The sequence below is a fragment of the Drosophila serrata genome, unplaced genomic scaffold (assembly GCF_035046125.1).
Source record: "Drosophila serrata isolate PLE 108 unplaced genomic scaffold, ASM3504612v1 contig_241, whole genome shotgun sequence".
NCBI classification, from domain to species: Eukaryota; Metazoa; Arthropoda; class Insecta; order Diptera; family Drosophilidae; genus Drosophila; species Drosophila serrata.
In genome coordinates, this window is record NW_028257139.1 from 1,865,082 (window position 1) to 1,878,333 (window position 13,252).

Consider the following 13,252-nt stretch of genomic DNA (forward strand, 5'->3'; position numbering starts at 1 on the left):
TTACTGCTTAAAAGTCAATAAAAAACACAGATAATTTCCAGAAATTTCACATCGATTTTAAGTTAATTTGAGTCAGCAATTTCCGACTTCCCCCGAGCTGGTTAAAAACTGACAAAGTAAGCGACTAAAAACTATAACAAATTTAATGCTCAACACATTGCGGCAAATTGAAGTCATTAATTTTGGCCGAATGGACCTCCAACTATGAACGCCAACGGGTTTTGGCTATGATTTTGCGGTTTTATTTCTCTTTTTATCAAACATCAAGAGCTAACGGTAAATGCGTTAGAGCAAACATAAGTAGTTGGGAAGCAAAACATACAAGATGCCGAAATATAAAAACCAACGATAAAGTTTTTCACGTTCGGGCGTAAAATTGACAAGCGGCACCAAGCTCTGGCAAGGTGTATGAATAATTTTCAAAGAAAATCCATGCTAAACGAAGCAGAAAGCAAGGTAAATGCACAGGGGAAAATAAACCAATTTGATTTAATATAGTTTTAAGATAGATTTCAATATATCGTAAACTTTAGATTTATTAGAGCTTGCATTACTTAATAATTGAAGATATTCTGCTGATCGAAGTTTGAGCATTATATGTTAATCATTAAAGTAGTGATTCCCCTGATACTACTGTATATTTACATGTATCATTCAAGACATAAACATCTTCCCAGTGTAAATATGAAAAAATGCTCATAAATAAAGCCGGATACGCATGGGGGAATCGGGACCGGGATCGCGTTCGGGATTTGGACAAGAGCGAGGCCATAAATTAACACCATCAACATTATGGCCTGGAGAGGATAACGAGCCGGCATCCCCCGGATCCACCATCTTGGTGGTATTACGCAGCCATCTCTCGCGGGTACTGGCCATTAGAAATTGGCCAAGAAATCAGCGAGTGTGGCAAAATAAAGCAACTGGAAACTGGGGCTAAAACGGACAGCCTGGAAACTGCAAACAGCGAACAGCAAACAGCAACCTGCAACCTGCAACCTGCAACAGCAATGGCAACTTGCAACTGGCAACTGGCAACTGGCGGCAATTGCATTCGCAACCAAACTGGAGGAAACTGCCGCGCAATGTCTGGCCAACTTGGCCAATGTCTGACGCGAAGTCTGAGTGGCCCGTTGATGCCGTTGTTGTTGTTGCCAGTTTCTGGCACTGTTGCCGGTCTCATGGCTCTTTGGCCACCTCTTGACTTCCTATTTTCACTTTCATTCGTCATGCGCGTGGCGGCGGCAAGTAGAAATGCAACAACGTGCATCGGGCACAGTCTGCAAAGCCCACTTGGGTCTTTCTCAGCCTTTTGGGTCCTATACCCTACAAAAGGGCCATATCATATTTGATTCGATTTTGGTTCGAGAAAAGATTTTGTATCTTAAAACTTAATTAGACAAAGTAGAATAGTTTCCATTAGCTGAATGAGATTCTAAAGCAAATGTTTAGTCACACTTAGACACTCTTGTTGTTTGAGCATGTTAAACTAATGAACTAACTAGTTTAAACCACTTATATACATATAAGTATACTTTGTTAGAATCTATAATACCGGTGACTATTGCTTGCCTTGTTAATAAATTATTTGTGGTTAAAATAAATGGTGATAATAGATTTAAAACAATTGGACTTTGTTAGAAAATTTAATGATTGTTCGTTTAGAATTAAAGTTTTTCTGCTTGGTTTTAATAAATGCATGTTATATTTGATCATTGATGTTTGCCCATATAAAGAATTAGGATTTTGTATAAGTGGCAATTAACCTTGACCATTAAAGTCAATATGTATGTGACTATAAATTCATATTTTAAACTCACCATTTACACCAAACAATCTTCAAAATATTTAGGTAAGTGTAACTACAATTTCGGTCTATATCATCTTTTATTATACCCTTGCAGGGTATTATAAATTCATTTAGAAGCTTGAAACGCAGTGAAGGAATCATTTTCGACCCTATATTTCATATATATTATTGATCAGCATTAATAGCCAAGTCGAAATAACTATGTCTGGTCAAAATTTATGTTTTTCAAAATTTTTCAAAATTTCACAATTTTGTAAGGGGTTACATCGTTAAAATTGTCAAAAATTGAAAAAAATTGAAATTTCTAAAGTTAAGAACTCAGTATGCAGATTTGTTAGCGATATAAAAACTAGCACAAAAAAGCTACCCGGACTGACATTAATGCATTTTTAGCTTATTTATGATATTTGAAAAACTTAGACTTAGCCAAGAAATTAGCATATCAAAATATTGATTTAATATAATATTTAGGTTGTCTTGTTGGTATATGAAAACCAAAAAGCCAATGCCAAAACTAATTTAATTTGGAATCAAAATTTAATAAATAAGAAATTAAACACTAGAAAAAATAGCCTACAAATTTACCTAAACTTTTTTAAAGAGCTAAGATCCTAATAAAAATTTCCAAATTGATCGATTGCACATTTGAATGATGGTGGCTAACTGCGAGGGTGTACACACTTCGGTTAGTTTGTTTTTCCCCTTGTTTCTTGCTATTTTTGCGTACTTCACGATGGATTTCTTTGCCCCTTCCTCAGCAACACAGCCAGTGTCAACGCGCCATCAACAATGTGCGAATGTTTTGTGTGAGAATTCGCAGGCAACAAGTTGCAGTCGGTGATGTTTTTGGGCTTCACTCCTGTCATGCTCCATCACGTAATTGTTAAATGTTAGTAGGCAATATTTAGTTAATGCACTTCTGCTGACGCTGGTCAGGTTAACGGATTGACGCGGATTGGCAATAAAAGAGAAGCTGGGTATTAGTTGGATAACTGCTAACAGATTCTTTTAGAGGTACAGCTTCCAGGGATTTTCGAAGATTTAGCAAACAATCGCTCGTCAATATTGATAAAAATCTGTAAAGCCTCTTAGGGGAAAACAATAAAATCGAAACTCGTGTACATCTCGCTGATTGGTAATTGCACTTTTATTTGTTTTGTGTTGTTAATTTTTCCAGAGAATTGCAAACTATAATTTATTGAGACGGCATTGACCGGCACGACTAACAATGGTGTTTTGTTTTTACCAGAAACAGAAACGGAAATACCACAGAAAAACCTATAGATTTTCGTTTTCGAGGAAAACTAAAAAACTGTTTTACATAATTTATTTAAATTTTGGTTTTTTCGGTTGCCTGGGCTATTGTTGCACGAACTGCGACGTGATTGAATATTTACAACATTTTGTTGCATTTCACTGGGCAAAATGTTGCAGCACCGCATGTAATACCCTTGGCGTTGCCAATTACGTGGCACTCGTACTCGGTACGAGGTACTCCGTACTCCGTACTTCGGTCTGCCACACAATTAGGCTCCAGGTGAAATTCTGCAATTGCGCGGCGCATCATTCCGGCGATTGTCAAAGAGCTCAGATGATCGCAGTGCCTTGATTGATCGCTGGTTACGTGCTGCTGCTGGATAAGGCAAAAAGCAGCAGCATCCACATCTCTTGGTGGCCCCCGGAGGCGGATGCAAAAACAAAAAGAGGGAAAATTTTGTGGAACAAAAAAAGGCAGTGAAAAACTAAGGTGGGCAGCTCAGCATCGAACAACATTGTTCAGGAGCTGCCTGTCAACTGGGTTGCCATTTCGTGAGTTCGGTATTCGGTTTTCGGTCTGTGGTCTACGGTCTTTGGCTTTGTGGCCCCTAGACAGTAACAACACTTTTAGTTTCATTGCTAAATGAGTGAATTTGTTAACAGGCCAGTGCCGTAATTGATGTCTTGCCGGCATTTCTCACGCTTGTCTCTCCTAGGATAACATTTTCGGGGACGCCCAGAGGCCAAGCGAATGTCGATAGTGGGCTCAATTCGAGAGTTGGGTAATCTGGAGATTGTTAATAAGCCAGGAAACACTGGTAGCTGCTGAATAAATTATTATGTATTTGAATATTTTTAATTCATACAGGAAAAGTGAATTTTTCGGTACGAGGTATGCTTTCAGGGCTAAATACTCGAATGATTAAAACATTTCAGCTTTTAAATACCTTTTATTTATGATATTAACCTTGCTCATATAAGAAAAATGTAGCTGTCAAGGTTTTAATTTGATTTGAGTCTCTATTATAATAAATAATTATTTATTAAGCAATTAACTATTTAAATAAAATAGATAAAATAAGTATTAGTTTGGTATTCCTTACAGCTATAATATAAACATTACTTAAATTTGAGGGGTACTTGGACTTTGTTGGAATTGAAACTACCATAATAATTTAATGAATGTAATAAGGTAAGCAATTCCATTGTTTACATATTAATCTAGTGCATATACTTTTTGCAAGCCAAAATATATAAATTAAAATATTGCAGTTAGAGCTGTGAATGTTAAAAAGATATAAATTTAAACTCTATGATTCAGTAAACAAGATAAACAAACTCAGTATAACAAAAGACGATACAAATATTTTCAGCAATCAAAGAACTGTTATAACAAAATATTAACCCCGTTTTTTTCCGTGCATTTTCAGTTATTTCATTCAAAAACAATATGCTAATCCAGCTTCTTGGAAAATTCCCCGAAAACCATTCAAAATTTGTCCCATTTGAAGATTTTGTCGGCTCACGCTCATGGTACGAATGCTTTTGGCCCTGTCCGGGTCTGGCAGTGTGCCATAACGAATTGTAAACAAATAAGGCCGAGCCAAAGACCATTTAAATGGCAAATGGCAGAGACTTCACTACAGAAAGAAGGGGGCTACGTGCTGCAGATCGTTTCAATGCGCCGCGGATTGAATGAACGAATGCCAAAAAGCCCAGAGAAAAAAAGGGAGCAGACAATCGCCGGGGCAAACAAACAACATAACATATAACAGACAACAGGCAGCAAAAGTCAATCGATGTCTCTGAAGAGGAGTAACAAAAGCCAGGCCAAAGGCTTTTTGCCTTTGCAAACAACACTGAACGGTTTTTTCGAATTTTCTCTCACTTTTTTCCCCCAGTTGAGCTGCCCAACAAAATGTTGGCAGCAGATAAAGCAGCGACAGCACGCTCCCAAAACATGGAAACACACAAATTTTTATCTACCGCTGACATTTGAACATGACTTTAAGAAAAAAAATCCACGGGACTCGTGTGTGCAAACAGTTTTTGTTGTGGATTTTTTATATTTTTAAGATTTTTTTTGCCAACTAAACAACTGAAGAAAAGAAAGCTAAGCGTGGGTGTCATTCGGTCAAAGCACTCGTCCCCGTGTTCACTTAATTCCATTGCCCCCTAGACAGCGATACCATGATACCTTTTATTTGGCCTCAATAAAATTTGATGGATCATCATCGACGCCGCCCTCTTTAATGTGCTCTCGGCAGTAAAAAGAATTGCAGAAAGCAAAAAAAGCTAAATTAAAAGCCTTAAAATGAACATAACCAGAGACAATATGCAAATCAAGAGCGAACTCTTCTTTAATGAGTTCACCCGAAAAAATATATGAGCACGTTTAATATGGAATTATTTTTGATTTGCTGTATTGTTTGTTTGATTTTGCTGCTGACAACAATAACAAATATTGTTAGCTGGAAACGGGAGGTGAGTATATTGGTACAATTATTTTTTTCGGGAATATGGGAACCACTTTCTATTGCAATTATTTGGTGACTTATGGCTTACATTTCAATATTGTATTTTTAACAGCTCTCCGAAGAAATTTGTTTGTTAAATAAAATATAATTGTTTAAGTAGAATTATCTCATCTTTTATGTGCTTAATTATATTTTCGGGAAAGGTATTTACGTAGAAATCCCCAATCCTTTTGCTGATTAAATATTAGTAATCTTGTGGGGAATTCTACAAGAGTTATGAGTAATACTCAATTTAGTTAATCACTGCCTAAAAAAGCTTAGAGAAATTGGATTCGAAGACCATCATTTCCTGTTTAATAATTTCGAATTACAAACAATATCGACTGTTTTCGTGAATACCCAACTAATTGTCAAAACAGTATTTCACTTATTGTTATATCATAATGCCAGCTTGTTAGCTTGTTAATTTGGAAAAGAAAATCAAGCACGAAACGGATATTCCCATTCAGTTTGGAATCCAAAAGACGAAATGTACTCACCATAAACATTAGGCCATAAGTAGTTGATCTCTTTCAATACCACAAGTTTCCGTCAAAACGAGACGAGGTTTAAAAAAAGAAGTGGTGGTAGTAGAGCTAGAAACCGGGTTAATTTCCTATTACTGTAATGGACGTTTAATGAACTGGCAGGCGCATTCGTGAAACACCTCAATGTAAGGCGGTGTGGTGTACTTATTCATTCGAATAATACACCGTGTAATTGAGCACAAAATCGAACAGATTAGTGGTCAAATGGCAGACAATGGGTGACCGTTTTGATGTGTGTGGAAAATGAAATAGAAACCAGTAACTTAGTCTAGAAACGTGTCCACAAATCGTGAGATACTCGTGCAAAAATCTACACACACAACAAACAAAACAAATCGAATCGGAGCTATTGCAAAAAATAGAAACGGAAAAAAAGTGCAACACAATTTATCGCCATGAGCCATCAGAAGAGCCAACAAAGTTCCGTTTCTCGGGCCTTATGACAATGGCAAATTTCAAATCCCAAGCCCAAAAAAGCTGGCCAAATCTGTTGAGCTTCCTCAATGCCAAAAACGGACATTTGCGGATTTTTCGGTTGTGAAAAATCGGCAAACCGAAGAGAAATAAAAGCGATTGCATCAACTTACGATTGTTGGGTCCAGCGGCAGAGTGTCTGGTTTCCTTTTATGCTTTAAATATTGAATTAATCGTTTATTCCTTATCGAAAATGCCGCGAGGAAAAAAATTGCTCAACGGCCCGAAGATGATAGAAAAACTTGCGGGCTATTAAGTTTACTTGTTTATTTCTTAAGCAGCTTTTATTAAAAACACACTAACGCACTCACAATGGTTTAAGTCACTGCCTTCTAGGGTTTTTAGTCACCCTCTTGAGCACTTTTTATTTAGGTGGCTTTTCTTGTATTATTATTTTGATTTTTTTTGGGTCTCTTAGCTTGTTCGAACTGCGCGCAGACGCAGAGCGTTACCGACTCAGCTTCTGGCCGGCAAGCGTCAGGCTTTTTAAGCGGCCCAAAGCTCGAACTCCACCAAAGACAGCTTTAAGCTGGCCAAAAGCTAAGCTCTCCATAACTTGGCCTAAACTTGTGGCCTAATGGTTGGGAAATCGAGTGAAGTAGATAAGACATTCGTTAGGTTTTTCAGGGGCTATCACACTTGGCGCTGTACAATTGTAAAATTGTGTTAAAGGATAATATAAAATCTTTCACTATGTAAGCATAAAATAAAACATATTTTCAGCGTATTACAATTTCAGTCAGAAGCTAGAAACGAAGTGAAGGAGACATTTCCGACCCTATAAATCATATATATTATTGATCAGAATTAACAGTCCAATCGATCTAGCCACGTCTGGTCAAAATCTATTTTTTTTTGAAAATTTTGCAAATTTTATAAGGGGTTACATCATTAAAATTGTCAAAATTTGAAAAAAAATTTGAATTTTTTAAATGTGAAAACTCAAAACGCAGATTTGTTAACCTAATACAAACTAGCATAGAAAAGCTTTCCGAATTAAAATTAGTGTATTTTTGGCTTAGTTATGATGATATTAGTTATCAAAATGTAAGAGTTCAGGTTTCCCGAAGTTTGTTTTTTTCCTTTTACTTAAATATCAAATGTTTTTGAGGGGATTTTTAAAAAGATTAAAATTAAAAAATAAAAAAGTATACATGTTCTAAGATTAACTTCTTATTTAAGTCATTTTAAAATGTTTTAAGAGGGTCACTTTTTATCAGCATCTTAATAAGAAAATTCAGTAGAAAATATAATCGCATTAATCAGTATTGTATTATTTTATAATAGTATTTTTTATTAATATTTCTATCACAAAAGGATATGAAATCTAGTTGTTTAAAATATTTCACAATGAGCTTTTATTTTTTTAAATCCCCAAATGTAGTGTTAAAATGAATATCAACCCTGAGTAAGCCAGTGCTGTGAAGTCTTCAGAAACCCACCCCAATTCTTGGCTAAGACGTCACAGGTTCTTCAACCACCGCTCTCCATTTAGCTGGCGGCCCACACAAAAAGCTAGAACTTATTTTGTGCGCCGACGCAGGTTTAACGATTTCCAAGTCGCAGCGAAGAAGCCACTGGCAAAATAAAGTACAACGGCTGCGGAACTGCGTTGTAGTAGTAATATTTTTTTGCACACAGCGTGGGCATTGCAAAAGTCTTTGAAAATTAAAATTCTTTAAAACAGTCTACAATCAACAAAGTAAGCGAGTCGTTAAAGCATATAACCATTATTTAGGCCACAAAATCTATCAATTTCCGGATGGATTCTGCAAAACTAATTGGCTTACCAAAGGGCAAAAGTGATGCTGTGAAAGTTGATAAGAAAATTGTATAAAAACAAAAGCTTAAAAGTGATAAGGAGTTTTGGATAACTCAAAGAACTTGAGATAGAGCTATGGTATAATGTTTAGAGACACATTTTCCCAGTGAAGAGTTGGAAAACCCAGCTAACTCCAGGTGTGTGTGTATGGTGTGGGGGTTGTGATGATTCATGCGACGCAGACAAGCACCCTGGGCGCATATGTGTGTGTGTGTGTATGGGTGCGCGTGTGTTAGCCAGTAATGCAAATAACAACAAAAGCAAACCCCTCAGCATAACCTGGAGGCAGCTGCTATTCTGCCCACGTCCAAAAAAAAAATCAAGCCTCTAGCATACATTTGTGCGCAAAATCGTTGTGCAAACACACATTTTCACGTGCCCCGGAAAAGTTGCAAACAAACGAAAGACACTTTGCCACAAGTTCGAAATTGTGACTAATTATTATTCCACTCACACTCGCACACACAGCTACGAGGAACATCGAGTGGAAGATCTTGGAGAGCGGCGAAGCCACCACATCCACTAAAATGGCCGAAGAGTATATCCCAGATGTCAGCGTCATGGACACGAGTAAGTAACATATTGCAGCAACGAACGCGACCCCCGCGGCGGATCTGTCCAATTTGCTCATTAGGAAGTTACTCCAAAAAAATGTTGCCTCTTAGTTTTTTCCAAAAAAGTTTTCTGTTTCTCCCCTTCCCATCAATGAATAATTAATTTGGGTTTTTGCAAAAGGGGAATCACATTCGTGTGTGTGTGTTTTTTCAAGGGTTTTGTGTGGTTTAAATATTTTGTTTGTAGGCTTTACTAGGTGAGATCTTATGTCATGAATAATTAAGGAATTGGTGGCACTTATTACGTTATTCTTAACAAAGGAGTTGACTTACCAATAACACACAGCTGTCAGGAGAGAGTTTTCCCTTTTTCCTTTACTTTTAACAGCGGTGACTAATCGCAATGGTGACAACTTCACTTTTGTTGTGTTTTATTGGCTGTAAAGAACAAAAGGTAGACGAAGGAATATGTTAGTGCTTTTATGATATATTATCATTATACTGGAAAATATGCCTGTATATTATATTACATATAAATAGGATGCACATATAGTATCTACTTAATAAATGCTTACTAGACAAAATAAAACCAAGCTGAAGCTATATTGCCAAAGCCTTTTTGCCTTTTTTACATTTTATGACCATGAACTATTACTTTAGTCTTAAAATATGCAGAAAGAAATAAAACAGGACAGTAAGGATATTTTGCCTTTGCATTTGATTTATTTATGATTTATATGCCCCAAACTTCGGCTTGCCAGAGATAACTATTTTTTCCTTCTTTTTATTTTGTTATTTTTGGGTCCCTCTTATTTAATTCCTATAACTAAGATGATACAAGTTCTGATACAAATGAAATTTCTATGTCTTCACTTTGTTTTATATGCATTAATTCCTATTTCTTGAATTTTTTACATAATTTCTAATACCTTCACCCACATTCTCTACCCACAGTTGTGCCCGCCATCCTGGGTCTGACCGCTGCTGCCGTGCTCTCGTCGGTGGCCTGCATCTGTGCCAAGCAGATGCGCATCCGGAACAAGAAGCAGGGCCAGCATGATGCCTCCTTCCCCTTCCAGCCGACCCGGCGTCCGACTGCCGTTCGCTCGCCCAGCGGCCAGCCGCCGCACTACTTGAAGAAGTCACCCTCTCCGACCGGAGGCAAGCAGATGGGTCTGCTCTCGCCGATGCAGGACCAGTCCACTTCCCCGATTGCCCAGCCCAATGTGCGGTATGGTGAGGAGGACGAGGTGTCCCATTCGGAGCAGCAATCGGGCAACAAACTGACCGTTGTGGATGGCAATGGGCTGAAGCAGTCGCTGCACAACAACCATCATCACTCGCCGGTGGAGACTATTGCCAATGGGAGTGTGACCATCACTCTGGACGATCAGGCTCTGACCAATGGCAAGGAGCTGACCGTGACCGATCAGTATGGCAAGCTGGGCACCATTTACTTCAAGCTGCGCTATCTGGCCGAACGAAATGCCCTGATGGTATCCATCATACGCTGCCGCGGATTGCCCTGCAAGGGTGGATCGGGTGGCACTGGCGACATACCCACCGGCATGAACGGACGCACCCAGGCCGCCACGGATCCCTATGTGAAGCTCCAGCTGCTGCCGGACAAGCAGCACAAGGTTAAGACCCGTGTGGTGAGGAATACCAGGAATCCGGTCTACGACGAGGACTTCACCTTCTATGGCTTGAACATGAACGACCTGCAGAATATGTCGCTGCACTTTGTAATCCTCAGCTTCGATCGGTACTCGCGGGACGATGTCATCGGCGAGGTGGTGTGCCCATTGTCCTCCATTGAGATCGGAGACATTTCCAAGGAGGCCCTGTCAATCAGCAAGGAGATCCAGCCACGTAGCCTCAAGATACGTGCCCAAGGACGTGGCGAACTACTCATCTCTCTCTGCTGGCAACCGGCAGCAGGTCGCCTTACGGTGGTACTCCTAAAGGCCAGAAACTTGCCCCGCATGGATGTCACCGGTTTGGCCGATCCCTATGTCAAGATCTATTTGCTTTACAATGGACAACGTATCGCCAAGAAGAAGACCCACGTGAAGAAGCGGACCCTGAGCCCCGTTTTCAATGAGAGTTTTGCATTTGATATTCCCGCAGCTGAGGTGAGTTGAAAGTTAATATGTGTACTTAGTTGAATGTTAATCCAATATTAAATTCTCTTCCTAAGGGCACTGGCGCCAGTCTTGAGGGAGTGTCCCTGGAGCTGATGCTGCTCGACTGGGATCGCGTGACCAAGAATGAGGTGAGTCCTAGTTGGCAAGAGAAGGTGGCTTAATAATTGCATGCTTGACGTTCTCCACAGGTCATTGGTCGCCTGGAGTTGGGCGGACCCAACTCGAGCAGCACCGCCCTGAACCACTGGAACGAGGTGTGCAACTCGCCACGTCGCCAGATCGCCGAGTGGCACAAGCTGAACGAGTAGGCAGTGGGGTAAGGAAACCACCACCTGGGCGCTGGCGCCGCTTAGCGAGAGGGAACCGAAGCAGGAACCGGAAATAGCGGAAACGGAAGCGGAACCGAGAGTCATACGGTTCTTGAGTATGAGCTCGATCCCAATCTGAACTCCAATTGTGTTTAGTTTATATAATTTTTATATATTTCTTTTGTAATAATTACCTACGTTTTTTCCTTCATCTTTTGATTTTCGGGGAAGAAGTACTTCCTTAGTTGTGTTGTTTTCCAATATTTACGACAGACAAAGTTAAAAAATATTTAGCAAGCAAACCAACCAAAACCACTAAGTAAATTAAATGTATTAGAAAATGTTTAGGACCTAAAAAATGCATGTAAGTGTAAGATATAATTCAGAAGCATCGTACTATATAAATGTTTGCGAAATGCGAAAATGTAATCAGCGAAGGCAAATTCAACCTACATATAATGGACACCAATTTATGTTTGCTGTATAGAACTTTGATTCAACGCTTCGTGTAACTTTCACCTCCTCTCTGTATGATTTTCATATCAAATCAATTAAAGTCCCATTTGATGTGCCCACCATGGATGGAAAACTGAACTCGGTTTTCGATAGTTACAAGAAATTATTAACCAGGCATGCATATGTATAAAATATCTATGATGATACCCAACTCTTAGGCATAATGTTTGTGTATATTTTTGTTTACGATTTGCTTTGAGATTTCCGTTCAACTGTAAAGTAATCGAAAGGAACACCATGGCGAGGCTCCAGATAGAAGCTTACTGCTTATCACTTTATACGTACTCCTTAACATAACTAAAACTACATACGAGTAAAAGGTAAACCAAATTGAATCTAGAGAGAACACGCAGCAGAATGCTTAGCACCAAGAAGCTACAAAACCACACACAAAATCGAACGAACGAACAAGTCAGAGATCAAATCGAGAAGGGAAAATAAACATCAATTCGGAGAGAAATCAAACACAATATGACACCGTAATGTAAGCAGCATATAGGACATGTAGAAATCGAATACCACTAACTCTAGAGTATACCACACTCACGAATAGCTCAAACCGAACGCAATAAGTATACTCCCCAGGGAGTATCTGGCGGCACTACTTATAGCTGTAATGGAGACAATGGGCACGGGGGATCCCCGGAGGAAGCTTAGCTTGAGGAAGAAGACACCGTGTCGTCATTATCACCGAGTGTACTGAATGCAATTATGAACTATAACCGACCTAAACTTATATAGACATCAGACAGCTTCTTCGTATATTTTGTAAAATGAATGTTAGTCCATTGAATCCTCTGAATAACGCGTACGTACATACATAAGGTTATATACAGGCAGATCCGAGAGAATGCAAAATACAACTTCACTTTGTGTCCAATCAAAACTTCAATTCGTCTAATGGGAAAACAATAATTACCAGTACATATGCGATGAGCTATTGCAATGGCACCCAAATTATATGAGATGTGTATAATTCTACATTATATGTAATAGTAATTGTAAGCTACATAAAAAGGTTAATTTCCGTAATAAAACATATTATATAAAATAAATATACCAGCTTGCAGCTGACATTGTTTTCACTTTGCGGGGGGATTGAAAAATCGGTTCAGGAGGGGTTTTAAATTTAAATAAATTATTCCAGGTAAGTATGAAGAGGTAAGCGATAATTGTAAACTTATTCTTATTCTAAACATATAAAATAAAATACTAATAAAATAATCTAACAATAAGGGGGAAAAAAGGGGAAAACGAAGTCTTCATATCCTTGCAGTTTGATCACGAAAATTATTATAAC

General features: G+C 38.6%; 1 protein-coding gene across 1 annotated transcript; it reads left to right on the plus strand.

Annotated features, from left to right (window-relative positions):
- The first annotated feature begins 8,037 nt into the window (after positions 1-8,037).
- Syt4 (Synaptotagmin 4) lies at positions 8,038-13,007 on the plus strand. The gene is made up of 5 exons (XM_020957956.2): positions 8,038-8,307; positions 8,896-8,997; positions 9,936-11,116; positions 11,182-11,256; positions 11,317-13,007. Exons 2-5 carry the CDS (start codon positions 8,955-8,957, stop codon positions 11,434-11,436), a joined length of 1,419 nt encoding a protein of 472 aa, XP_020813615.2. The 5' UTR covers positions 8,038-8,307; positions 8,896-8,954; the 3' UTR covers positions 11,437-13,007.
- Positions 13,008-13,252: the final 245 nt, after the last annotated feature.

Coding starts and splice junctions, on each gene's coding strand:
- Syt4 (XM_020957956.2), top strand. CDS start 8,955: ATGGCCGAAGAGTATATCCCAGATGTCAGCGTCATGGACACGA. Junction 8,998..9,935: donor TGTCAGCGTCATGGACACGA/GTAAGTAACATA, acceptor CTCTACCCACAG/TTGTGCCCGCCATCCTGGGT. Junction 11,257..11,316: donor ATCGCGTGACCAAGAATGAG/GTGAGTCCTAGT, acceptor CGTTCTCCACAG/GTCATTGGTCGCCTGGAGTT.